Source organism: Arvicanthis niloticus, chromosome 8 (genome assembly GCF_011762505.2).
Source record: "Arvicanthis niloticus isolate mArvNil1 chromosome 8, mArvNil1.pat.X, whole genome shotgun sequence".
NCBI classification, from domain to species: Eukaryota; Metazoa; Chordata; class Mammalia; order Rodentia; family Muridae; genus Arvicanthis; species Arvicanthis niloticus.
The window spans coordinates 72,932,565-72,957,466 of record NC_047665.1 but is presented as its reverse complement, the minus strand read 5'-3'; the positions used below and the strand labels follow the sequence as shown (position 1 = coordinate 72,957,466).

The 24,902-nt window shown below is 40.7% G+C and overlaps 1 protein-coding gene across 5 annotated transcripts; it reads right to left on the bottom strand.

Annotated features, from left to right (window-relative positions):
• Nucleotides 1–3,175: 3,175 nt before the first annotated feature.
• On the bottom strand, nt 3,176–24,146 carry Mtpap (mitochondrial poly(A) polymerase). 5 transcript variants are annotated; one of them, XM_034510958.2, is made up of 9 exons: nt 23,952–24,146; nt 19,851–20,023; nt 18,891–19,124; nt 16,749–16,973; nt 14,073–14,284; nt 13,262–13,488; nt 5,438–5,530; nt 5,280–5,353; nt 3,176–4,409 (listed from the first exon to the last, which is right to left on the bottom strand). In XM_034510958.2, exons 1-9 carry the CDS (start codon nt 24,112–24,114, stop codon nt 4,047–4,049), a joined length of 1,764 nt encoding a protein of 587 aa, XP_034366849.1. In that variant the 5' UTR covers nt 24,115–24,146; the 3' UTR covers nt 3,176–4,046. The 5 variants fall into 5 exon arrangements, with proteins under 5 accessions (XP_034366849.1, XP_034366850.1, XP_076795721.1 ...); XM_034510959.2 differs by having other exon boundaries at nt 16,749–16,977; nt 23,952–24,141; XM_076939606.1 differs by having other exon boundaries at nt 23,934–24,126.
• Nucleotides 24,147–24,902: the final 756 nt, after the last annotated feature.

Sequence of the window (24,902 nt, the reverse complement as noted above, 5' to 3'; positions counted from 1 at the left end):
AAGGCTCTCTGCAGACTCATCATACTTTTCAGTCTACTTTCACTATATTCACAATTATCCACATAAAGTTTGATATAAATACTGGTGAGCCTGCTTCCCTACAAGATAGCAGTCAGCTCTGAGAACTACCTTCTACGGTCAGTTTTAAGAGACCAGAATAGAAAGAACATGCCTTTTTTGCTCAGCCCAGGCAGAATAAACATATCCAAATTTAATGAGATCCACAGATGCATTCCTCTGAGCTTAGATCCAGCAACTGTCACAGGAGAAACTTCCTGATTGGACCTTAACAAGTGATACATTGGAAGTGTGGGTGGCAGGGGACACAATGCACCCTATAGTCATAATGTGCTCATCACATCGCTTCATCTGAGCATCCGTAATCCAAAAGTCAAAACTAGAAATGCTCTGCAGTGAAAAGCTTTCAGAGCACTGATGTTCAACCTGTAGACAGCACATATCCATCCTTGTACACACAAAAGGTCAAGTTACATGGGATACTTTCATTGTGGTTTTGTTTTTGAGACTGGATCTCAATGGAGTCCTGGCTGGCTGGGAACTGCTGGATTAGGCACCACTCCTATCTCAAATATGCACTTTAATTTCTTGTAGAGTTGCATGGGTGGGTACGTTTGTGAACGAACAGGGATCATAGGATTTCATGTGAACTCTTGTTAACAAGGACTTCTTAGTAATACATACTTGGAAGAGGATAAACCACCAGAAATTATTTTCACCTTGGTATGGCGTTGGGATGTTTATTTGAAACGTTTAGGAGGTTCATTTTGGTCTCCGTGCTGAATACAGTTATGTGCAGATACAGATTGCAAAGGATACAAACATGATAGCGATCCCCAGGGATTCCCATGGAATAGCTCCCAGAAAGTGTCTGCTGCAAAGAAAATCCTTGATCTGTAGTCTCTGTGACCCAAGACACATAAAATCCCCCAATTATTAAAGATACCCTTTGCCTTTTAAATGTGTTGTTACCGTCCTATGGTGTATCCACCCACATTTATTTACTCACTGGCTCTAAAGGTGAAATTTGCTTTTTTTTTTTTTTTAATGCCTATTACAGGAGAATGTATGTTAAAACATTTTCCTTCTACAACAAAAACTTAAGTAATTTTGGTCTTATGGTAGCTCTGGAAAAGGGCAGTGCTTCAGAGACCTTGTGGCCGCAGGTTGGAAGTTGTGTAGGTGATGTTGACTGTAAATGTGTCATCGTTTCTCATCGGTTTAAAGCCTTTTGTAGTTGCTATTTCTTGCTTGAGAATCTCCAGCCCATAAAGGTACCAGAGCCTTGGAGAAGCAAAGACAGGCAGATCCTGGAGATTGGCTGCCTACCAGTCTGGCTTCAGAGCTCCAGGTCCAGTAAGATCTGATCTGAAGGGAGAGGAAGACAGCGACACTGGCCTCTGGCCGCACACAGCATTGTGCACCCACATGTTTGTTCACAAACGTACCCACCCATGCAACTCTAAAAGAAATTAAAGTGCATATTTGAGATAGGAGTGGTGCCTAATCCAGCAGTTCCCAGCCAGCCAGGACTCCATTGAGATACACACACACACACACACACACACACACACACACACACACGGCTGTGATATACTAAGGATATGAGGAAATATATTATCTGTAGTCTATATTCGGTTAAATAGAGTTTAAAACTATTTACTCTGGGGCTGGGCTGTAGCTCAATGGTAGAATGGCAGCCCAAATGGAATGTTCAGGGTCTTGGGCATCGATTGATCCTGGTATCAAAAAAGAAAACACACAAACAGCAACAGCAGCAACAGACACATCCCACAAAAACAAAACACCTACTTTGCTGTAACAGGAATGTTATAGCAAAAAAGGTCATAAGACCTTTATTCTTAAATTGCATATTAAAAACTTTTAGCCAGGTATGGTAGCTCCTACCTGTAATTCTAGCGCTTGGGAGACGGGCAGGGAATCACGAGTTCAAACTCATCTTTTGCTCTATAGTGAGTCCTTGGCCAGCCAGAGCGACATGGACTATCTCAGTAACAGAATTTCACACATTAAAATTCATCACATACCCACATCTTAATGGGAAAAGTAAGACAGATTATTAGTGTTGAGGTAAGAGACAATAGGCGTGAGTTAAAAAAAAAAAAAAAAAAAAAGAATATTAACTTATACATGCACCTTATATGCTTAAGTAACTAAATTTAAAAAACACAAAAGTAAATTTCTGATCAAACACCTGTGACTAGGGAAAAAGAATCATTTCAGTTAGAAACTCTAAATAGCTGCTTTTAAAATTAGCACAAAGCTCTCTATATCAACTAAACGAGCTTCAAGAGCAAAGCAGCTTTTGCTGAACACCAGTAGAAGACAACTGCCCCCGGCCTGGCTTCAGATGTGAGATCACAGTCCTGTGGGCAGATGCCCTTCAGAAACCCACTGTGGAAGACTTTCTCAAAATATTCCAATTCATTAGAATTCTTCCCAAAAACTTTAAAAAGTTTACCACTACAAGTTCTAAGGTTACATTTTGAATAGCAAAAAAATTATTAAAGACTATGAACTCTAGGGGCTAGGATGTATCTTGTGACAAGTGCTTGCCCAGGACACACAAGACCTGGGGTTCTACCACCAATGTCCCCAGTCAAAAGCAAGAGCAGGAGCATTGCTGAGAGCAGGGTGAGCATTCCTCTAAGTGCTAAGACTCCAGGGACTAGCATGGAGTGTAAAATGGCACACCATGAACCCTTTCATGGATAACAGCAGGCTGCGTGTGCACTGATCTTACTCAACAGGAGTGAATGCAGTGCTTGTCCCTGGCCCTGCTCCAAGGTGGGTCATTAAGCATTTAGCTTTTGTATACAGATACAAAAGCTAAAGGAGTTGTGTCAGTCTATAACACTGACTGTGTGGCAGACGTGGACCAACACCTTCCTTGTGCCTCAGCTAGCCGTTATACATCCTACAGCACAGGGCACTAGTACTACTCCCATTCTATAGCCAAGGACAGTGACCCACCATGGAGTCAGTCTCTAAACTCTGCACCATCTATATCTCACAAGGAAAGCTACTCCACACAGAATAGAAACATAAAATATATTTCTCTGTGTATGTATCGTTTCTTACACAGAGAGATCTCAAAAGCAGAAGTGAAGAAATATTAGAAATACTGTTATCACAATTCAGTAGAAATAGGGTTTTATTCTTGAAAACAAAAATAAAATTTGACTTGAAAGTACAATATATCCACAATTCTATATATCTGATTGGAACACAGAATGCAGTGACTGAGTGTCTTCACTTTTATGCATTAGACAGTTTGGGAAATCAAACCCAACCTGTTTAACTGGCAATGGGGGAACTTTGCTTGATGAAGTACCCCAGATGCAGGAGGACAAAGCTGTACCTCTCCTCTCCTGTGTGAACCTTGATACACACATGAAACATGTATGAGGTACAGATCATGAAACCCTGGGGACCTTTGGGCGGGGGGAAGACCTTACAGGGAGGGGAAGGGACAGAGTACAGAACAGTCACTCATACATGAAACAAAATCCAACTGAGGGCTGGTGGGGGAAGAAAGTGGGAGGCGGTGTGGAAGGGGCAAGAAAATCAACAAAGACAAAGTCTGCATAAGGAGCCAGATGGGATACAAGCTTTATATGCTAATCAGAAGACAAAACATCTACTAAGAGAACTTTGATTGAAAGACAGAAAATAGGTATTAAAGAGTACTACCAAATTCTGGAGCTTTATTGCATTCATCACCTATATATGAAGGTAAATGAAAGGGTTTTGAAATGATTTTCAACTGGAGACTGACAGAAGTATCAACCAGGTTGCTGATAAAATTCATTTTACCATTCACTTTGAAGAGTTCAAATATGTCTTTTGCAAATTTTTTGCCACTGATTTTTTAATTAACTCCACCTGATAGGAAGGAAATATCCATAACTTCAGATCAAGTAAAAGGGTGATGACATCAGATATATAAATGTTAAGGCCTATCAGCATTTGGTGGCAGTTCTTCCCATAAGTCCAAAGGGTTGCCATCATGCCTGTGTACTGATTGCTCTCTTTCCACTGGTATCTGTGGAACTGTCAGGGTTGTTAGTTTTTATGGATGCTAACAAGCCTTTGACTTTTTCACTCATCAGCTTTTTCTTCTTCTTCCTGGAGAGAGATGTGTGGCCTGCCCCAGGTGGCAGCAGGAGGGCCAAGAGTCCCCAGGCCTGCCTACTGGAAGGAGAAGGCTGATCCTTATCTTCCTGTTCCAAAATCCAGGCACTGTCTCTTGCCAATTCCACAAATTTCTGTAGCTGGTTCTGACTCACATTTTTGCTTATGTTGAGAGATGTTTCAAAAGGATTCTGGATGTACAGAGGAGAGGAATCGGGCTTGTTTTGCTCCTTTCCCTGCAGACCACAACAGAGAAGACACACATATGTAAGGACTTAGCTGCCAGGAACACACAAGACCAACATAAGTCACAGAGTTATGCTTTCCCTGACCTGCTTTCCCAGAAGTCTTGGGTACATATGCATTTATGTAAGTACGGATATGACCAGGCTGAGTGTACAAGTATTCTCTGAAGACAATTACTTAGATTTATCATCTATGAATGATGATGCCAATGTTTAGGTGACAGGTATCTGGACTAGGTCATCAATAAAAAACCCTCTTTACATAATACAACTTCTACTTAAAAAGAAAAGGGTCTGAATCAAGAGATGAAAGGGGGAGAGAGAGAATATAAATAAAGTCAATCTTTGTAAAGTGGCATGTACTAAATTAAGCCCCAATCCCTGAAACTGAGGGAAGCAGTCAGATCTCTCTCTCTCCTTAGGACTTGGAATCAGGGTAATAGCACACGCCTGCAATCCCAGCACTGGGATGTAGAGGCAAACGTATCCAAGTCCAAGGCCAATCTGGGTGTACATGACAAAACTTGTCTCAAAAAGAAGACAAATTCTTCCACTGGGCACATCTCTGGCTTAAACAACTATATGTAAACTCCAAGGTTGCTATTCCACATCTTAAAGGATCTAGTCTTAGCATTTAGAACAGACCATGTACTGTAACAATATCGATGCCAGAGCTGCCTCCTATTCCTGCAGCTCCATGGATGCTGGGCTCAGTCAAGTGCCACAGCCTGTATCAGTTCCATCTCATGACTTACTCAGATCTAAGCATTCGTTAAAGTTAAAGTGCTTAAAAAATGAATTGAATGAGAACACTAGTACAGCAGGAAGCCAGGTTATAACAAATGCTGACACAGTCATTACCTGCCGAATATTTATGGAATTTTTATTGAAAGCGAAATTGCCAAAATACTCAAAAAATTCCTTTAGTAGTAATTCTGCAAGAAAATAAGATAAAGAAAAATTAGAAGAAAGTCTGTCAGAACCCAAAAAGAAACATGAAAAAAAGGAGAAAGACTTACCTAATGTTTCCGTGTTTCCAGAAGGTTGGATTTTATTCACGTCCCGGATGAATGTACAATTGTTCCCCTCTAGAATACATCTATCTTCAGCATCTTAAACACACAGAAATAGAGTTTCATCCTGTAAAGTATTTCCTCTTTCAGAACTATGAATTAACCCAGTTACATACCAATGTCCTATCATTAGTTGTGCTATATGTAATTAATTAGTTCAATAGATTTTACAACTCCACTTATAAAGGATTTGGAATGATCACACAACACAACAGTGGACACAATGTTGCATTTCCTTCACTAAAGTTAGCTTCTAGCAACTCAAAGATTTTAACCCATCTTTTGAAGTTTTCTAGTTATAAATGAAAACAGGCAGTTTCTACCTTCCAGTAAACAAACTTCAAGACATCCTTACTCAGCAAACTGATTTCCTTTTTCATTCTTAACACTGCTTTATGCTTTGATCTAATGATTCAAACTAGTTGTTCTAAAAGAGTTTAAAAATTGTTAATTTATCAAAGGAAGAACTCCAGAGTGATCAGAACTTAGGAATTCAGGAAACTAAGTAAGAATACATTAATCCAGGCATTCACTTTCCTACTAACATTTATCTTTGAGATGGAGCGTTTTCCTTATTTTTGCTAAGTCCACAGGTACCACGAAATCTACCAGGTACCCTAGTCCAAGTCCCAATCTACAACACACATGCTGTTTCTCAGAAACAAACTCCAGTCTCGTAAGGCTGATCAGAAGCCACCTCCTGTTTGAATATTTCCTAATACAAGTCATCCTCTACTGAAACTTACCTGACTGCATTCTGACTCCAGGCACGATGTTACTAGATTACCCCAGTCTAGGAATAAAAAGACCAGGGGAAGACTAGAAAGAAATAAGGTTCCTTCAATCCCAACTCTCTTTTTATATGTTTTTCTTTGTTTTTTTGTTTGTTTGTTTGTTTGTTTGTCTTTTACAAAATAAGATCTACATTACTGAGATATTTCCCTTGCAATGTTATGTGTTCTACTGTTCTAGTTTGAATCTGGAATGTCCCCCAAATGTGCTAGAGACTTATTCTCAGCTTGGTGATTTCAGGAGGTAGTAAACACATACTGAGGACATTCATGCCCTTAAGGGGAAGAAACAGTGACCCATCTCTTCCTTTCCTGCTCATGTCTATATCCTATAAAATTTCTGTGTATCCTCCATTACTGTGTGCAGCTGTACCACATGCCCAAAGCTATAACACAAAGCCAACCAACACATCACTACTCAGCTACATAAACTTTCCTTTGAAATATATATGCTTTAATATGTCAAGTAACAACAGATTATATGTATTTACAGTGTGTGTGTGTGTGTGTGTGTGTGTGTGTGTGTGTGTGTGTGTATCCTCCCACTCTGAGAAAGAGTTTCTCTGTGTAGTTCTGGCTGTCCTAGAATTCACTCTATAAACCAGGCTGGCCTTAGATTTAGAGATCCGCCTGCCTCTGCCTCCCAAGTGCTGGGATTAATGGAATGTGCCACCACACCCAGCTCATATTATATTTTTTGTGACACAGCATAAGTCAAATATATTCACTGTCTTTTAGCAGCTGTGCCCTCCCCCTCCCAGGAATGTGTCTCTGATTTATAACATTACTAACAAAGGGGCCCCATGGAAACCGCTAAACAACCTAGGCTACTGCCAGTAAGGCCTACTGCTGAAGACATCATCTACATAGCTCACTAATTACACAGAAGCCAAGCTGGTACCTACCTAGAACCTTCACTCCTACTGACTAGTTTTCATGGTACTAGAAGGTACTCTGTACATTACCAGAAGAGAAAAGTAAAGACCAAGCTAGCTATAAACTCTTGGATCTACCGTGGTGACCTGCCTGCATGATACACTAGTGCAATAGTGGCACTAAAGTTGTGGGAGCAATCAACCACACTATCTGATTGGAATTAGGCCCACTCTGAGATGGAACCCATGCCCAAAACTGCCTGCGTGGCCAAGAACCTGAGACTAGATAGGCCATGAACCTAAGGGAAAAACCAAATGCCATTGTTCTGCTAAAAGATCATAGCAATAAAATAACATCTAATGACATTATGCTATACCCATAGATCAGTATCTTGCTCATCATCAGAGAAGCTTCCTCCTGCAGTCCTAAATGGAAGGTCTTCATCAAACCCCTCCCCTCAGGGCCCAGAGAACTCCTCCAAAAAGGAGGCAGAAAGATCTTAAGAGACAGAGAGGATGAAGACCCAAGGAGACAAAGCCTTTTAGACACAGCAGGACTGAATCACATAAGGACTCACAGAGACCGAAGCAGCCTGCACAAGGCCTGCACAGGTCTAAGCTCGATGGGGATCCAGGGCTGAGGGAAACAAGACACAACTCCCCATTCCTAGTCCACCAGAAGCTATCTCCAATTGATGACCAATCAGAAAGGAAAAGTTTTTCCAATGCAGTCTCACTGGGTACACAAACCATGCCCAGTAGTAGATGGCTAACATAAAACAAACTCAATGTTATTTTTGGAGGGTTTTGTCTCACAATGTCTGGACATTTTTTCCTTTACGGATCTTTTGCTTATATATTATGCTTTCCAATTATGTTGTTATGTGTTTTCTGTATGTACAAATATATGTCTCAGCATTTGTGTGTGTTTCTTGTGCTTTTTCTTCAGTCAGCTGCTTTTTCTATTTGTTTGTATGCTTTTACTTTATCTTACTTTTTTAAGCTGCCTGTTTGTATTGAAACAAAAAACCAAAACAAAACAAAAACAAACCACATACCTGTGGCTATGGGTTGGTGGGGAAATGGAGAGCATCTGGGAGGAGTTGGGGAGGGAAAACCATAATCAAAATATATTATATGAAAAAAATCTTTTTCCAATTTTAAAAAATTACTAACACAGAAAAGTAAGAGTCACATTAAAAATATTTCTATAAACACCCTCAATTAAAAGCCCAGAGACTTTCTCTACTGATATATTTATCTTAGGGTTTCTATTGCTAAGATAAAACACCATGACCAAAAAAACCAGCAAAACAGCTGTTTTTTATACTTCCACACTGCTGTTCATCACTAAAGGAAGTTAGGACAGATCCTGGAGGCAAGGGCTGATGCAGAGACCATGAAGGGGTGCTGCTTACTGGCTTGCTCAGCCTGCTTTCCTGTATAGAATCCAGGACCACCAGCACAGAGACAGAACTACCAACAATGAACTGAGCCCTTCTCCATTAATCACTAATTAAGAAAATGCCTTATATCCAGATCTTATAGAGGCATTTTCTCGATTAAGGAACCCCTCCTTTCAGATAACTCTAGTCTGTGTATTGACACAAGACTAGCCAGCACATTGTTCCTTTTCACTAAAAAGATTTCATAGAAAATACTGAAACTCAGAGGCAATTTGATTTAAGGTAAGACCATTTTTGTTTTTTCTACATCTTAAGCCTGATAAATGGTTTGGTTTTCTAGTCTTTTCATCTTTTCTCTCCCTGTTCTTTTCCTACTTTAAGTATCATTCAAACACGGACACAGTCTATCCAATAGGATAGATACAGTCACCTTTGACTACTAAAATGAAAGTGGGGTTAAGATCTGGTGGGAGAAAGAGAGAGGGCTAGTGGAGGAGTGGGGGAGAAGACACATGTGACCAGAATATATTATATATGCATGAAAATGTCAACTAAATAAAAGCACAAATAACTGGACTAAAACTAGTAAGACATCAACTCTTCTGAGTGCCTAGCAGAATTCTCTGTAGTCAGACATGGGCAGATGTGAACAGAATGAACCTGTAGCAGTGACATCACACCACAGTAAGCATTACAGAGCTACTGCAATCCAAGCACTACAGTAGTGCTCAGGGGAGCCAGCACTGAAGACATATGGCAGTACAGAGATAGGCACACACAAACATGGACAATTTATTGTCACTGGTTTTTGGTAAGGGTACAAAAAGAACTTGATGGAGAAGCATACCCTGTTTGAAAAGCAAACAGTGCTCAGAATAATTGGACAGTCACATGCCAAAAAGAACTAACTTGAAATGGGTAACAGGACAAAGTGTAAAACATAAAACTTACTAAAGAAACTTCCTTATTAACTAGGGTTAGGCAAAGTTTACAAAGTTTCAAAAGTATAATCCATAAAAGAAAAAGCTGATTTATTCAGACTCACTGAAATTAAAGGGCAAACCCCAGAAGAATCAATTCCTATGGCTCAGTGGGACTTTCAGAAAGTGGAATCAGCAGGCCCAATGTTTGTAGAGACGGGCCTGAGTACCTGATGCAGAGCTACTGACGATACTCTGGGAGGACTTCAGAACGTGGCTTTTAGGTAGTTCCACATTTTGGTACACAGCTGATTCATAACTAGGCTACAAAACAACAGTTGTCACAAACAAGACAGGCACATGGAACATCCCAGAAATAACATAAAGAGCATTTCCTTTCAGACTGAAGGGAGGGCATGGAGACGAGAACTGGAGATGGCACACTTACTTTCTCTATTAAAGAAGATGAGCGTGTACATCCTTCCTTTGGAGAAATAAAGGTAGCAGGGGTCAGTAGAATGCATCATGACTTTGTTAGAGGAATGGAGGTGTATATCCCCCCCCCCCCCCCAGAGCTACCGAAGGTGTCTTAACAAGTTCTAAAGTAATCTGGGCAGAGTGAGGGCTTCCAATCTTATTAATAAAGTAAGAGGATGATGAATAACTTTCACTGTCTCCACTCTCCCACTTTTAGTTCACTCAAACTAGTATGTGATGGCATCAAATGAGGAGTAAAGGTGAAAATACTATTCAAACTGGTACATGCACAAACACATACCTCTCGTACTGCTTATTTCCTGTTAGCTTCTATATTTATCCTTTCGCTAATGATGTACTTCAACTACCACCTCATTTCTCCAAATTGCCCACACAACAGAACCCCTAGGGTTTTGTTTGTATTTTCTCAACTTCCTCACTATATATTTCATCTTACCCATGCTGCCCTCCTCAATAGAATGAATAATTCACAAATATACTATTATGAATGTGGCTCCCAAAGAAAGTCAGATCCAAGAGAATATACACTGTAATTGTGTCTTTTACATAAGAAATAAACAGGTAAAGTCAAGCTCTGCTGCTCAGGGACACAGCTGCGATTCCTGTAGTACTGACGTGGTACCACAGTGTACTGCTAAGGTAGACATGCACCCAGCCCATGGAGGCACAGAGCACCACTTCCTGCAGGGCAGGAAGCAAGGCAAGGTAAGCCTGGCAAATGAGAGGCACTCAGTTTGGGGTCTGTCTTTTTGCTGTCCTGACTCATCTTTTGGCAGTTCTCCATGAACAGTGGTATGACAGAGAGCACAGCAGGGACAGGTGGGCAGAGGTGATTGAGCAGGTACAGACAGGGCACGACCTCCTGAGACCAGCAGGAGAAGAGGCCCGGGAGAAAGAGAAGTCATCAAGAGGAAGGTCGTGAAAGGCATGTATGCAGTACTGAGAATGTAGGCCTTCACCTTAGCCTGCGCACTCAACAGTGGTCTTCAAAGTTCTAGAGGTTCTGAAGGGTACTCCAGGAATTAAATAAACAAGCAAGAAAACAAAATCATTTTAAAGAGAACAAATTGGTAAATCTATCCTGGGTTCTAAATGAGAGGCTCAGAAGAAATCAAATATGAAAACCATTCAGCCAGTTCCATGATGTCTTCCATTTCTTGGGTTTAACATTGTTTTTTCTCTTAGCCACGGCCACAGACGTTTTAATCAACATTAATACTAGCCTTATGGAAATCAGCAAGTACTCATGCCATAACATAAACAGGAAAGAACATTTTGATAAGTTCACCTCAAAGTGATTTCTACCACATATTTAACAGTCATTTAAGAAATGTTCTTTTATGGCAATTTTAAAACCAAAAATTAAAATGTAAGCAAAAAGTAAATTCTGCTTTGAATTGATTGACAACCATACCTACAATGTGTTACAGAGAACTGCTAATCAGTCTGAAAATCAAAGGTTGGTGTCTTTAAGTAGAAAGCTAAGGAATTCCTAAAATAACCTCTTGGGGCATTTTTAAATGATTTAGAATTTATGGGAGGGAGGTTATAGGAACGATGAACTCCGAGCCTTGTACGTGCTAGTCAAGTGCTGGACTACTGAGCTACAGTCCCATCTCTCAACACACACATTTTAGTTTGTTTAGAAACTATACTTTTATATTAAAATTACTGACAGATACCAGGAAGATATTGAAGAATTCCAAGAAAGAGAATGAGACCCTCAGATACCTGTTTATGAAAAACCTTCATTAATACTCAGGAGCAGGAGGGAAGGGAAGAAAACTGTGGGAGCCATCCCAGGGGAGTCCTCGAGGCTGGGAGGAGGGGCCAGGGAGGCCAGACTCAGGCTGAGGACTCTGAGACTGGAGCAGAGTAATGGTATACTCCATTTTGTTGTTGTTATTGTTGTTTTCTGGTTTCCAGATCTTAAGAGCTCCCTGATAGGATGACTTCTCAATGTTAAAACATCAGTGTACCCAGAATAAGAAGGGCTGTTCACAAGTTGTTCATGGATGAGAATCTACCTTCATTTTGCTTATGTCTTACCTTTCTAGTTTGTTAGCTATTGTAAACTATCTGACACATGTAGTCACTAAATACTTGGTGAATGAAGGATGCCAGGGAGGAAGGGCCACAGACATGGCTGCTGCCTTCTGTTTCAGGCTCAGACCTGAGACCAAGTCCCATTCCACCCTGCTGACCCTCAGACAACCCACCAATTCAGATTTTTATTAGCTCAGTTGTGAACTATACAAACATCTGTTGCCATTTCCAGGAACTTCTGATTGAAATTAAGGAACAGTAGCAGAGAGAGATAATTTAGTCTGAGAGAAGAGAAAGCACATTCCAGGCAAAAATTTAATTATGACTAAAGGAGCAGATAAAAAAACATTATGAGAACAATCATAATGTGGGTGGGTATGGGAACACATAGGGAGGAATGGCAGAGGACATTGTAGCTTAGAGAGCAGATGGTTTTAAACACTAACACATAGTTCACAACTCATTACATAGAAATAAAATTCCTTTCAGGGTTATTTTAAACAGAGAAGACCCACATACACTTAAGAATTACCTTAAAGAAACATGCACAATGGGACAACTATAAAGGTATGTACATACTTTCTACATATGTCTCCCTGAATGATCTTCCTTTTACTGATTAGAACATTTTTTTCTATCTCTTCTAGTAAGCTACCAAAATTTCAATTTATTCATAACATAAATATCATGCTGAATTTAAAACACTATGTATCTAGGACTAATTTTAAACTCAAATTTAAGTACACTGAGAATCTTTACAACATCAGGAAGCAGTTTCAGACACCACAGTGCAGTCTGGAAAGGATAGAATCTGAAAAGCCTTGGGAACTGTGATCAGATCCACAGCTGGACCTAAGTTCGTTTTCAACTTCATCTCAGACTAGGTCAACTAAGTGAGAGGCTCCAGCTGTTGGAAGGCTGTGATACACAAGTTGCCAATGGACACAAATAAGGCACAACTCTCAATTCCAAAGGCCTAGCTTGACAACACCAGATCTTTTGACAGATGGTGAAAACACAAACACACACACATACACACACACACAAACACACACACATACACACACACACAAAGCACTTAAAATTTGGAATCAGAATTAAAATTTACATTCATGTATCTTTAGATTTAAAAATAAAGACATAAATGACATGACTTACAAATATATGTGCTTTGACTCTACAAGGTAAATGTCTATCCAGTGTCAAAGAGAGAGAAGGTCACTTCTAGTCTTACCTGCTATGGACTTTAGGGAATCCAGAGTTGGAAGAATGGGGGGTGATCTTCTCTGGAGGAAAAAGATGACCATCACTGTTAGGGAGAAGTTTGTAATCCAAGCACCAGGAATACTGCTTGTTAACGAACGTGCCCGAGCCCAGCATCGCACACTGAACACCAAAGCTCTGACTCGCGAATCCAGGGAGCCATATATATAAAGGAGTTCGGAACTTTTCAAAGCAATACTTCAAAACAGAAAAGTTAAAAATAAAAACTTCAAACCCCAAGTTAAGACACAAGGGTCAAATAAAAGACACATCTGGGAACAGATCTAAGTATCTCACTGTTTCTGCCTACAGTCTGAATACCATGATTAGACCAAAGCATTGTGCTGGCAGGCATGGTGGCAAGCACCTGCAAATCAGGCTACACGGGAGGTAGTTCCCCTAAGGACGAGGAGCTGAAGAACAGCCCCAGCTATAAAGCAAGCTGGAGTCCATCCTGAGTTACATCAAACCCTGCCTCAAAGCCAACCAACCAGCTATGCACTCCCAATATTCACTTCAATGTAAACGCTCAAATATCAAACACATTCAATGCAACATTCTTAAAAACAGTGACAACTACAACCCTCCTGACTCACACTCCCCAGAACGAGGATTATAGCTATGTGCCATTACACCCCATTTACAGAGTTCATATTAAAGCAAGAAACCTCTAATTATTGAAGTATGCGGAAAAGAGCTGCAAGCTGCTGTTGGTAAACAAGAGTTGAGCTAACGCCTCAGCACAGTCACATCTAAATGAGTCCATCTAAGGTCATCCATACCTATTGTTAGCAGTCAGATCACACTGGAATCCAGAGCCCTGATGAGAGAATCTCACCAGTGGACATCGAGCATTGAGTATCTTCTGAACACCCACACAGCCAGGGCCAAAATTGTCAAGGCACTCTCCTATTACAGAGAGGATCTTCTGGGTTGCAATTCTTTCTGAAGGAACATTTTTCACTTGAAATTCCATCAAAAAATTCCCTGTATTCTGAATATGAAAACATTGATAATTATGAGGAGATTTTGGGGAAGAGAATTTTTTTTAAACTTTAGAAAAAGATTATTTAGAATTTAAGAGTCTAAATAACTTCTGGCCAAACAAAGCAATACCGAGACACATGCAATCACAAATACTTAAAGATGTTTGGTAGCTTTTGAGTTTTGTGAAATACAAGCACTAACCTACAAAAAAAGAACTGACTTAAGATTAACACATGTACTGCAGTCAAGTATGTACATAAAGAACTAATACCCACAGATTCACTTATTACCCACGTTTCCTGAACATACACCTGCCCTTTCCCCTTAGCCAGCAAACATCCCAATGGACCTGTTAACTCACAATGGATACAGGGAAGGATAAAGGCAGAAGAATGGCAGATCAACAAGAGAAAACAAGACACAGAGGCTTCCCTACATAAAGGTCAACAGAAAAGTGAACAAAGAAAAAGATCACCCATTTAAAACAAATAGTAACAAATATATTTGAAATTAACTTATCCCAAGATGTTTTTAAAACAAGGCACTAACCTGCAGAGCAGATAGTAAAGGAGTGAGGTTTTAGACTCTCTCTCTCTCTCTCTCTCTCTCTCTCTCTCTCTCTCTCTCTCTCTCTCTCTGTCTCATAAGCAAAGGATACAAAATATACAGAAGAGGTGCAGGTGATGTCACAAAAGAAAAACAAAACAAAACGAAACCCCCCAAAATCCAGTTCTGCACAGTGGACACAGAGAGAGAACTGGAGCTGGGAAGACTGGTCAGGCTGAGGACAGTCAGTGCAGCTGCTCTGTGCACATGTGTACACTGCTGAGCTCACCCTGCACCCAGGTGGTGTGCTTTGTATGTAAGCAGAGGTTTCCTGATCATTCTTAGGTAGGATCAGAACATACCATAGAGGGCCACACCATAAGGGCCACACCTCAGCTCTCTACGGTCTGGTCAGCATTCTCATGAGTAGGAAGGACACAGGCAGAGACAATGAGTCAGCCTGGCTGCAGAGAGAAAGAGGTGACAGAGAGCTAACACTAGGCTGCTCTGGCCTCAGCCTCAGCAAGAGATAGTCAGACCATGTGTAAGGCCACTGAGGTCTGGGAAACTGACCGCCACCAAAGCATAACTGAGCTTAGAATGAATGATAATAAAAAGCAAGAGAACATGTAGTCTAATCAGACCAATAGATCCTGCACCAAAATAATGTAACTTTGGAAGACACAGATGACAGAAAATACACTGACATTTGCCCACCAAGTAAACAAAACTTTGACAAAATAGGGCTAGGAAACAGCTCCGCTGGTAAGTGTCTGCATACAACCAGTCTACTGGACAGCTTGTCTGGCCAATCAGAGTGCTGAGTTCATTAAGAGATGATGTCTCAAAGACAGGATAAGAAGACACCCCATGTTGAACCCTGGCCTCTACAGATAATTACATATATGTGCATACATACCTAGATGACAACCTGTATCAAACCATGACCTCTATCAAGCACACACATGTGCATGCACAACCGCACATGCACACATATATACATAGAAAAACCGCAGAAACAGCTAACTCCATGAGTGGCTCTCATATTTGCTGTTCCTATAGCATTACATGCAGAAAAAATCCTAACAAGAAAAAAAAAAAAAAAAATCAAAAAAATAGAAACTAAGCACACAGCCCAGACCAGTCATTCAGACAACAGGAAACACTACCTGGGACATAGGTACTAATTTTTACTTCTATTGCCTAAATCCTGAAACACGTAAGACTTTCTATCAAAACAGCAAAACTGGAGTCAACCAATTTCCAACACATGTTAATCTTACTAAATCTGACATGTTTAACTCTGGTGTCATTCTACACCTTGCTAATTTCAGTTACATGAAGCTACACAGGTTTGCTGGCTCCGAGATCAGAACTGTAATGGGGGTAAACCACAGACACATACCTGTCCTGCTCAGCTTAGGACACAGTGGGAGACTGTCAGATCAGTCACTCACAGACATGACAGGAAGACCAGAAAGACAAAGTATCTGAGAGGTAAAAGTTGGTGGGGTGATTAATTTTAAGCAGGGTAGGGAAAAAAGAAAGGACAGCTTCAAGAAGGCTGAGGCAGAAGTAGGTCTTAACTCTAAAAGACAAATCTTTTCAAGGCTGTGCTAACAAGAACCATTCTAGAACAGAAAAAGCAATTCTAAGACTTCGAGAAAACCAGACTGCACTCTAAGATAACTTCCAGACAGGCTGAGAGATGGAACACCAGTGTCACACAGAAAACATAGAAAACAGAATGGTTCAAAGTCCAACCAGAGCAACACAAAGAAAGACTTTACAACTCCAAATAGTCACTAGCAGATAAATTGCATTCTTTAGTCATGTTCACTAAAATTAAAACTCAACAGCTATAATTTTATTAGGTCCAAAGACTTCCCTTTTCTAACTTTTTAGTGGTGCAAAGAGAGGTTTACCTTGTGAACATCAAGTTTTCCAGTTTCATCTAGATCTAAAAACATATCCAAATCACATCCTAATTTGCCAAACGTGTTCACCGAGGAGCCAAAGGGCCGGATGACACAGCTGGGAAAATATGCAGCGGCAATGTCCTCAATCAGAGAGCAGGTGAGATGGCGGAGCCTGACATTCTCCTCTGTGAGCTGGAAGGCCTTCAGGAGAGTGTTCAGCTGGTCGTCTATCTAGCTGGCCAAAGAAAGGGACAGAATACACAGATGTTTAGGTTCTGTAAAATAATGTCATTTTCATTCTAACAAGATTTACCTTTAAGAAAAATTTTTCCTTCAGTCTTAAAAGTAGATTTTTAAATGAATTTGCATGTGTGCTTACACTTGTGCACACATACACATGCACACCCGCACCCACACGTGTTCCTACGCTAGTGTACACAAGAGTATTTATGAAGATCAAAGGTTAACGCTAGGTTTCTTCCAGAACTGCTGTCTACCTTATTTTCTGAGATGGGCTCTCTCTTTGAAACCAGAGATTACTGTTTGAGCTAGCCTTGCCGGCCAGGGAGCTGTGGAGATCTACCTGTTTCTATCCTGCCATCCCAGTGCAGGGAGTATAGGCTCATGCCAGGATGGCTCTGTTTGTATGTGGATGCTGGGGATCCAAACCCTGGGGCCTCACATTTACACAGCAAGCAGTTTTTCCACTGAGCTATCTCTGTAGCCCAGGCTGGTGGCCTCAAACTCAGAAATCCCCTGCCTTTGCCTCCTGAGTACTGAGAATAAAGGCAAGTACCACCATCAACTGGAAAAAGTTGATTCTTAATACTACTACTAAAAGCGCTAGCAAAATAAAACTTGGTTAGAATTAAAACAACTTTTCTTTGTAAGCAGTAAGTAGGAAGTATTGTTTAAGCAAAAAGAAAGGAAGGAAGCATCTGATGAGAGGTCAGAACAAGCACAAAGGTCAGAGCAGGAAGGGAGCCGAGGGTCAAACGGTAAGAAACACAGAATTCAAGTAGTAAAGGCCCCACTGACTCCTTAGAAGACTGATATTAAAGACTCCAAAACTGCACTAGAGTTGAATATTTAAACTACAAGTCACAACTTTCAATGTCTTTATTAGAAAACATCCCTGTAAGTAAAGAACTGAGCACTAACTAAAAAATAAGTCAACGGCAGTGAAGGAAATATGTAGACTAGAAGGAAAATATTAGAACTCAGAAAATCAAACCAAAACCAGTATTTAGATAAATAAGCTGATTCTTTGTAAAGATCACTAACCTACCTAAAAGTTTGATCAATCAGGATAAAAAAAAAAAACAATACTAGGATAAAGATTCAAAACTATAAATAATACATTATAGACACTTAATTATTGCACTAAAAAGAGAAAAAAGGTCTCAATTGTTCAAAAGGACCCCAAACTTCGGCAACATGTGGTTTATCCACAAGGTAAGGAGCAAAATAGCATGGGGAGTCCCTGACTGGAGAAGGGAGACTTATTTTTCATCCAGCCAATTCTTTAGTGTAAGTTTCTTTTAATTACATGTCTGGGTGTATAGACATGAGAGTAAAATGCCCCAGAAGAGAGGTCGGATACCCTGGAGTTAAGAGTCTCAGTGGTTGTCAGCATCTGACATAGGTTCTGAGAACCCAATTTGTCCTTGGCAAATGCAGCCAAGTGCTCAGGACCACTGAGCAGTCTTTCCAGCCCCCAAGTAGAAAGAATTTCTTAAACCAGTCCTATTCACTAATAAAATTTTGAGTTGTGCAAAAATGAGTCAAGCAAATACACACTTAAAAAGTACACCTTGATGAAACAGATGGATTCTATGAATACAAGAGTATCTTGCCATGAGGACATTTATGACTGCAATTCACTGCTCTAAAAGAAATTAGGAGGAAAACCATACAGTAATTTTGAGATCATATACCAATTATCAAGATAATTTCACATACGAATTGCAACATCTACCCAAGAGACTGCATCTATCAGTCCTTAGCAGAAACTGCTATACATCCATCTCTAACTCGTCTCATCTTATAAAAACCCCGTTTCTACTAAACAGTAATTGAGCAGAGTACCAGAACTTCTATAATGCACAAACATACATTCAAAAATCTGAAATACACATATAAACTTACGCTTTCTGCGTAATTCAGTAATTCAAAGAGCTTCTTGCTTGAAGGAGGTAACTGGTTGTTTGTCTGAACAGATGGTTGTCCAGATATTTGGCTAGATGGATTCTTGAGCCTTAAGTTCAAGAAACGTGACTTAAATGGAATTGCAGCTTCTGTGCTCTGGGCTGGAGTATGTGTTCCATTCTGTAACGAGTTTATACTGTCTTTCTGGCAAAATTCTACAACTGCATAGAGACCCTATATGAAAAGCATAAGAAAAGAAAAAAAAAAAAAGCTATGTTTCACAATGACATTTTCAACACATTAACATAGTATCCTCAAAATAATTGTTATAAAATACTGTGTTTTGAATTTTATAAATGATCCCATTCTAACACAACTCATTACGAGTAAATTTAGGGCAAGAACTACAGTGCCCTGAAAAGATAAGTGTAACAGGACAGCACAGAGTGCAGCTCAGGTCCCTCTTTCTGCCAAAAGCTACAGCACTAGACTAAGTCAGTGGTTCTCAACCTTCCTAATGCTGTGCTGACCCCAACCATAAAAATATTTTTGTTGCTACTTCATAACCATAATTTTGCTACTGTTATGAATCACAATGTAAATATTTTTGGAGACAGAGGTTTGCCAATGGAGCTGAAACCCACAGGTTGAGAAGCACTACTCTAAGATCAGATTACAGGGTCACTCCATTGTAACATCCTGACAATTCCTTTTCTTTCTGCAATACTGGGGACTGAACCGAGGGTCTTCACTGCTAGACAATGACTGAGCTAGACACCAACTACAATCCTAAAACACTGCAAGAAGAGTTTCTTTTCTCACACTCAAGGGGAAAAAAGCCTCAGTAAAGAAACAAAGGAATGGGTGAAATGCCAAGGGATCCTGGCTCACATACTACAAAAGCAGCAAAACTACGTTCATAGCATAACCACCAGGTTAGATAGGAGTTTAGATACATACAAAGCTCTCATAGAAGAAATGATTATTGATTGGTCCATGCTGAGATAAATACTTGAGAAATTTTTTCTCATTGATATTATTCGGACAATGTATCAAAACAGTCCGCTGGGCCTGTTCTCTTCTCTCTTTCTGAACCTCAGAAAATTTCTTTTGGAGGGTCTTGTCTTCAGTGCCTACAAATGAGACAAAAACATTTCTAATATACATATACAATTTAAAACATACGTTGATAAAGTTTATGAAGATCAAACATGTAATTAAAATGATTTTTATCCTAATTAAATATTTTTAAATTTTATTTATTATGTGCCCATATGCAGCTGTACATTGGCACATATGTGGAGGTCAGAAAACAACTTTTGGGAGTAAGTTCTCTTCTCCCACTATGTGGCTTCTAGGGACCAAACTCGGGTGATCAAGCTTGGCCATAAGCACCTCTCTAGCCTACTTGCACAGTCTGTCCTCCCATAGATAGACAGAAAGATAGATAGATAGATAGATAGAGATAGATAGAGATAGATATCTATATATATAGTATTTTCTTTCCTTTCCTTTTTTTTTCTTGACAAAGTCTCACTCTGCAGCCCTGGTTGGCTTGAAACTCACTATGTAGACAAGGCTAGTCTTAAACTCTTCCTGCCTCTGCCTTCCAAGTGCTGAGACTAAAGGTCTGTGCCACCACACTTGGCTTATCTAGATTCTCTGTGACTATCATTAAAATTGTGACTTGGAATACCTGAGATCAATGCTGGACAGTCTGCAAAACTTAGAAAGTAAAACCACTCACTTAACACTTCCGTAAATATACACACAAAACCTACAATCTGTACTGAAAAACCTAAAGGAAATTAATACAAGTCTAAGTATAATCAAACAATGGTCTTAAGACATTTAACATGTTGTAGGAAGTTACTGCAAAGATTTTCTCCATCTTAAGTCTTGATCTGGCTCAAACAATTGATACCCACTTGCCATCAATTAGGCATTCTATCACAGAGAAATAAAATTAAAACCTAAAGCTAGAGACAGTACTTGCCTAGCATCCACAAGGCCCTGAGTGCAATCCTCAGTACAACATAAAACTGGGTGTGAAAAGTAAATGTTTGTAATCCCAACAATCAGAAGACAGAGGCAGGAGGGTGCCATGGTCAAGGTCACCTTCTGCTACACAGTGAAATTCAAGACCATCCAGAGCTACAAAAAAAAAAAAAAAAAACAAACTTTGAACCTTTCTAGAGACAAGGAGTTTTACAAAAAGAGGGATGAGGACAGGCACAGTCCAGTTAGATAAATTCACTGGTCACAAAAGATGGACAACTCACTTTCCCCTCAAATACTTAACTTTCAATGGAGAGCTTAAAGTGCATTTTCTAAGTCTGAAAGGATAAACTCCATAAATTAAGAAGCACTAAGTTTGATACCAGCATACCCAACAAATTCCAGAGACTGACATATGAAAATCAAAGTGTTGAGCCCAACCAAGAAAGTACCCTAAATACTGTGTCTTGATTTTAGCAAACTCTAAGGCATTTTTATGGGAAAGAAGGAGATGTGGGTTTATGACAGTGCAAGCTGCTGAATCCTAACTGTCCTCATCAGCACCAGTTCTCAGGGCACAGCAGAGAACTCTGGACCTTGGGCACTCAGCACTGTAACAAGTGAGCAAACATGCAGAAATCCCAATCTTCTCCCTCCTGCCCTAGATGCTGAAGACACACATGTGTGCCCTCCTCCCAACTCCTTCCTGCTCTAGATGTTGAAGACACTTTTATATGTACCCTCCTATCCACTCCACAACAACCTCATCATTCATCTCAGGCCTGTGCCACCGCAGCAGCCCAACTCTAAATTGGACTCTGGCACTCCTGATTTGTCCCCTTCAATCAACGGTCTACACTCCTGCCAATGTGACCCTTCTACCTGAAGTATAAATGCCACAGCCTAAGTTGCTGGTACCACGTGTGAAAGTGGACACTTTCATTGTCCACTTCTGCCCTCATACCTACCAAACATGGCACTGTACACACATTACACACCTACCACATACGGCACTGTATACACAACACACTACATGCTAACAACTTTCTTGCCTCCATCCCCCTGTTGGAATGCCCACCTGCTCACTTTCTACCTGGCCAACTTCCACTCAGCCTTCAAATTTTGCTTAGGTGTGTGAAGGCTTCAGGCATACCACAGCAGACTGTCTTCCAGCTCTGTATTACCTCACTTCGGCATCTATGAAGGAATACAATCCATAGAACTGTTGTTTATTTAACAATATGGAAGGCTATCTTCTTCATGTTAAGGACAGAGCCTATTCTACTTCCTGTCAATTTGATCTTAGCCTTTGGACAGCTCTTCCTCTCGGTCCTCATTTCCTTCTCTTTCTATGCAAAGGCTCTGCCTGACCCACCTCACCACAAATCCTAATGATATAAATGTGGAACACAATCTACAGCTAGGAAAATGAAGCCTCACAGTCAGGAGAGTTTTACAGTTGTTTTGCTACTGTGTAGATGGTAAAGCTTGACTCTGAAAGGCAGACTTACTGTTTTTCTTCTCATCTATAAGTTGGAGCCACAGGGCTGAGGGGATGGCTCACTGGTTAAAGTGATTGCCATAGAAGTTTGAAGACCAGAATTCAGATCCCTAGAACCCAGGGAAATGCCAGGTAGGCAGGGAGGCTCACCTGCAATAGCTAGAGGGTCCCCAGAGCAATGACTAACACTAGTCACTTCTTCGGGCTCTAGGTTTGATTGAGAGATCCTGCCTCGATGAACAGGTTGGAAGAGCCACACACTCATGCCCACATGCACTTACACACGCACCCACACATATGCAACCATACACACATGCACAACACTCACATGTGCACACAGAAAATAGGAAAAAAATAAGACTTAATGTTGCAATAATGCCTTCTGTTCTATGGCACAAGTTTTCTTTTATAAAAGTCCTAAAGGGCATACGAAAATGCTCCCAAGCTTGAGCCACTGCACAAATGTTAAATTACAACAGAGTCTCTGGCAGAATCCTTATTTGGATTTGTAGGGTTATTTAAAGAATTTTCAACAGAAGCTGCTTCTGCTAAATCCAATTCAGTCATTTCAACATACATCAAATGTCTTGCAATCAACATACATCAAAGGTCTTCAAGGCTGTTCTAGAATTGTGAAAACTATCCACAGGTTACTGGGGTACAAGAAAGGCTCAATGAGGGTGGAATCTGAGCAGACAGAGTATATACATTTTGAAGGTCCCTGTTGAACCAATGGATGCAAGTCTGTTTGTTACCAAAAGGGTTGTGCTAAAAACTCCAAAATAATAAACATGTCATAGGCAGAGAGTTCTGAGAACCAGGAAAATTAGCTGTTCATAGGCTCTAGTGTATTCAGCTTTGGCGACATCTTATGGTTACACTGTCTAGTTTTATAGTCATCTGAAACAAGGAAACCTCAACTGAGAAAACGGCTCTGTCAAGACTGTGTTGCAGGCAAGTCTGTAAAGCATTTTCATTAATGAGTGATTGGTATCGATGGGACCAGGCCATTGTAGATGGTATCATTTTGGGCTGGTGGTCCTGGGTTATAAAAAAGCAGATTAAGCAAGCCACGAGGAGCAAGCAGCATGCCTCCATGGCCCCAGCTTCTGCCCCAGACTCCTGACCAGTCTGAATTCCCGCCTTGGCCCCTGGATCAGCTTCTGCCCCAGACTCCTGACCAGTCTGAATTCCTGCCTTGGCTTCCCTCAGTGGACGGTAAGTCGAAATATGTAACTCAAATAAACTCTTTCCCTCCCTGGTTGCTTTTGGTCATGGTCTTTCATTACAGCGCTAATAACCCTAACCAAGATAGATAGATTATCAAAGGCAGATGCGCTGGGGTCAGGGATGGAGCAAACGCCGGGTGGCAGTACTGATTATTGTTATAACCACCGCGAACGGTTTTTGTGTTGAACTATAAAGCACTCGTTAACTGTGTTCCTGCCCTAAACAATTTCACTGCTGTACTCTCGGCAGTCGTCCTTCACGGCGACAGGCGGGAGACCAGGCCCGCGGCCGGGAGCCGCTCGCTTTCCGCCCACCTCTGCCAGCCCCGTCACCTGTTTCCGCAACCCCCGAAGGCTGTTCTTCGCTCCCAACGCTCGCGGCTATAGTCCCTGGACAACTGAGGTGCCTGGAAATAGAGCGCGGGAATCGGTTCCTTCTCTGGGAACACAGGGGCAAACGGGTCAAGAAGCCCACGCCGCGAGCAGCCATTGTCATGGCAGCAGGAAGTAAACGCCAAAGGTCAGCGGGCTTCTGAGCATGCGCGCCGAGAGGCTGCGACAACGGGAAGCCCATTAGGTCAAACTAGGACGGCACTATCGCGTAGAAAGCAAAATATGGAGGTCAGACAGGAAATCGCTGAGGTTTGCATATACTTACATGGTCTGAATTTAACTTTCTGTATGCCTCACTGAACTCTGGTGAGGTGATGCTACTCCATTATACAGAGTTTAATTCGTTATGCTTTATTCACATCTTGTTGAAGAGGAAGATGAATGAGCCTCAGAAGTCAGACTCAGGTCAGACTACCAAAGTTATTGTTTTGTTCCTAAATAGGCACATTTAAAATACCTGAATAGGTATCTTTTTTTTTTAAGTACTAAGTGCTTTTAACTAAAGTACTAACCCACTTTATTGGGTTTGTATGACTATTGAGTTGTTCCTTTCGCTAACTCAAATTTTAATTACATTCCCCCCTAATTTTCTCCACTTGTTTCTGAGCATAGTTTACTAATTAAACTATATTCCTGCATTCCATCTCACAACAGAGAAAAGTTTTCATTTTTTCTTTATTTGTAAATTATGTGTATATGTGCCTGTATGTAGGTTTGTACATGTGAGTGCAATGCCCAAAAGTGCCACGAGAGGGCATGAGATCTCAGGGGGCTAGAGATACCAGGGACTGTGAGCCATCTCACGTGGGTGCTGGGAACCAAACTCTGATCCTCTGCAAAAGCAACGTGTCCTCTAACTCCTGAGCTACCTTTCCAGACCCTGGATAGTAT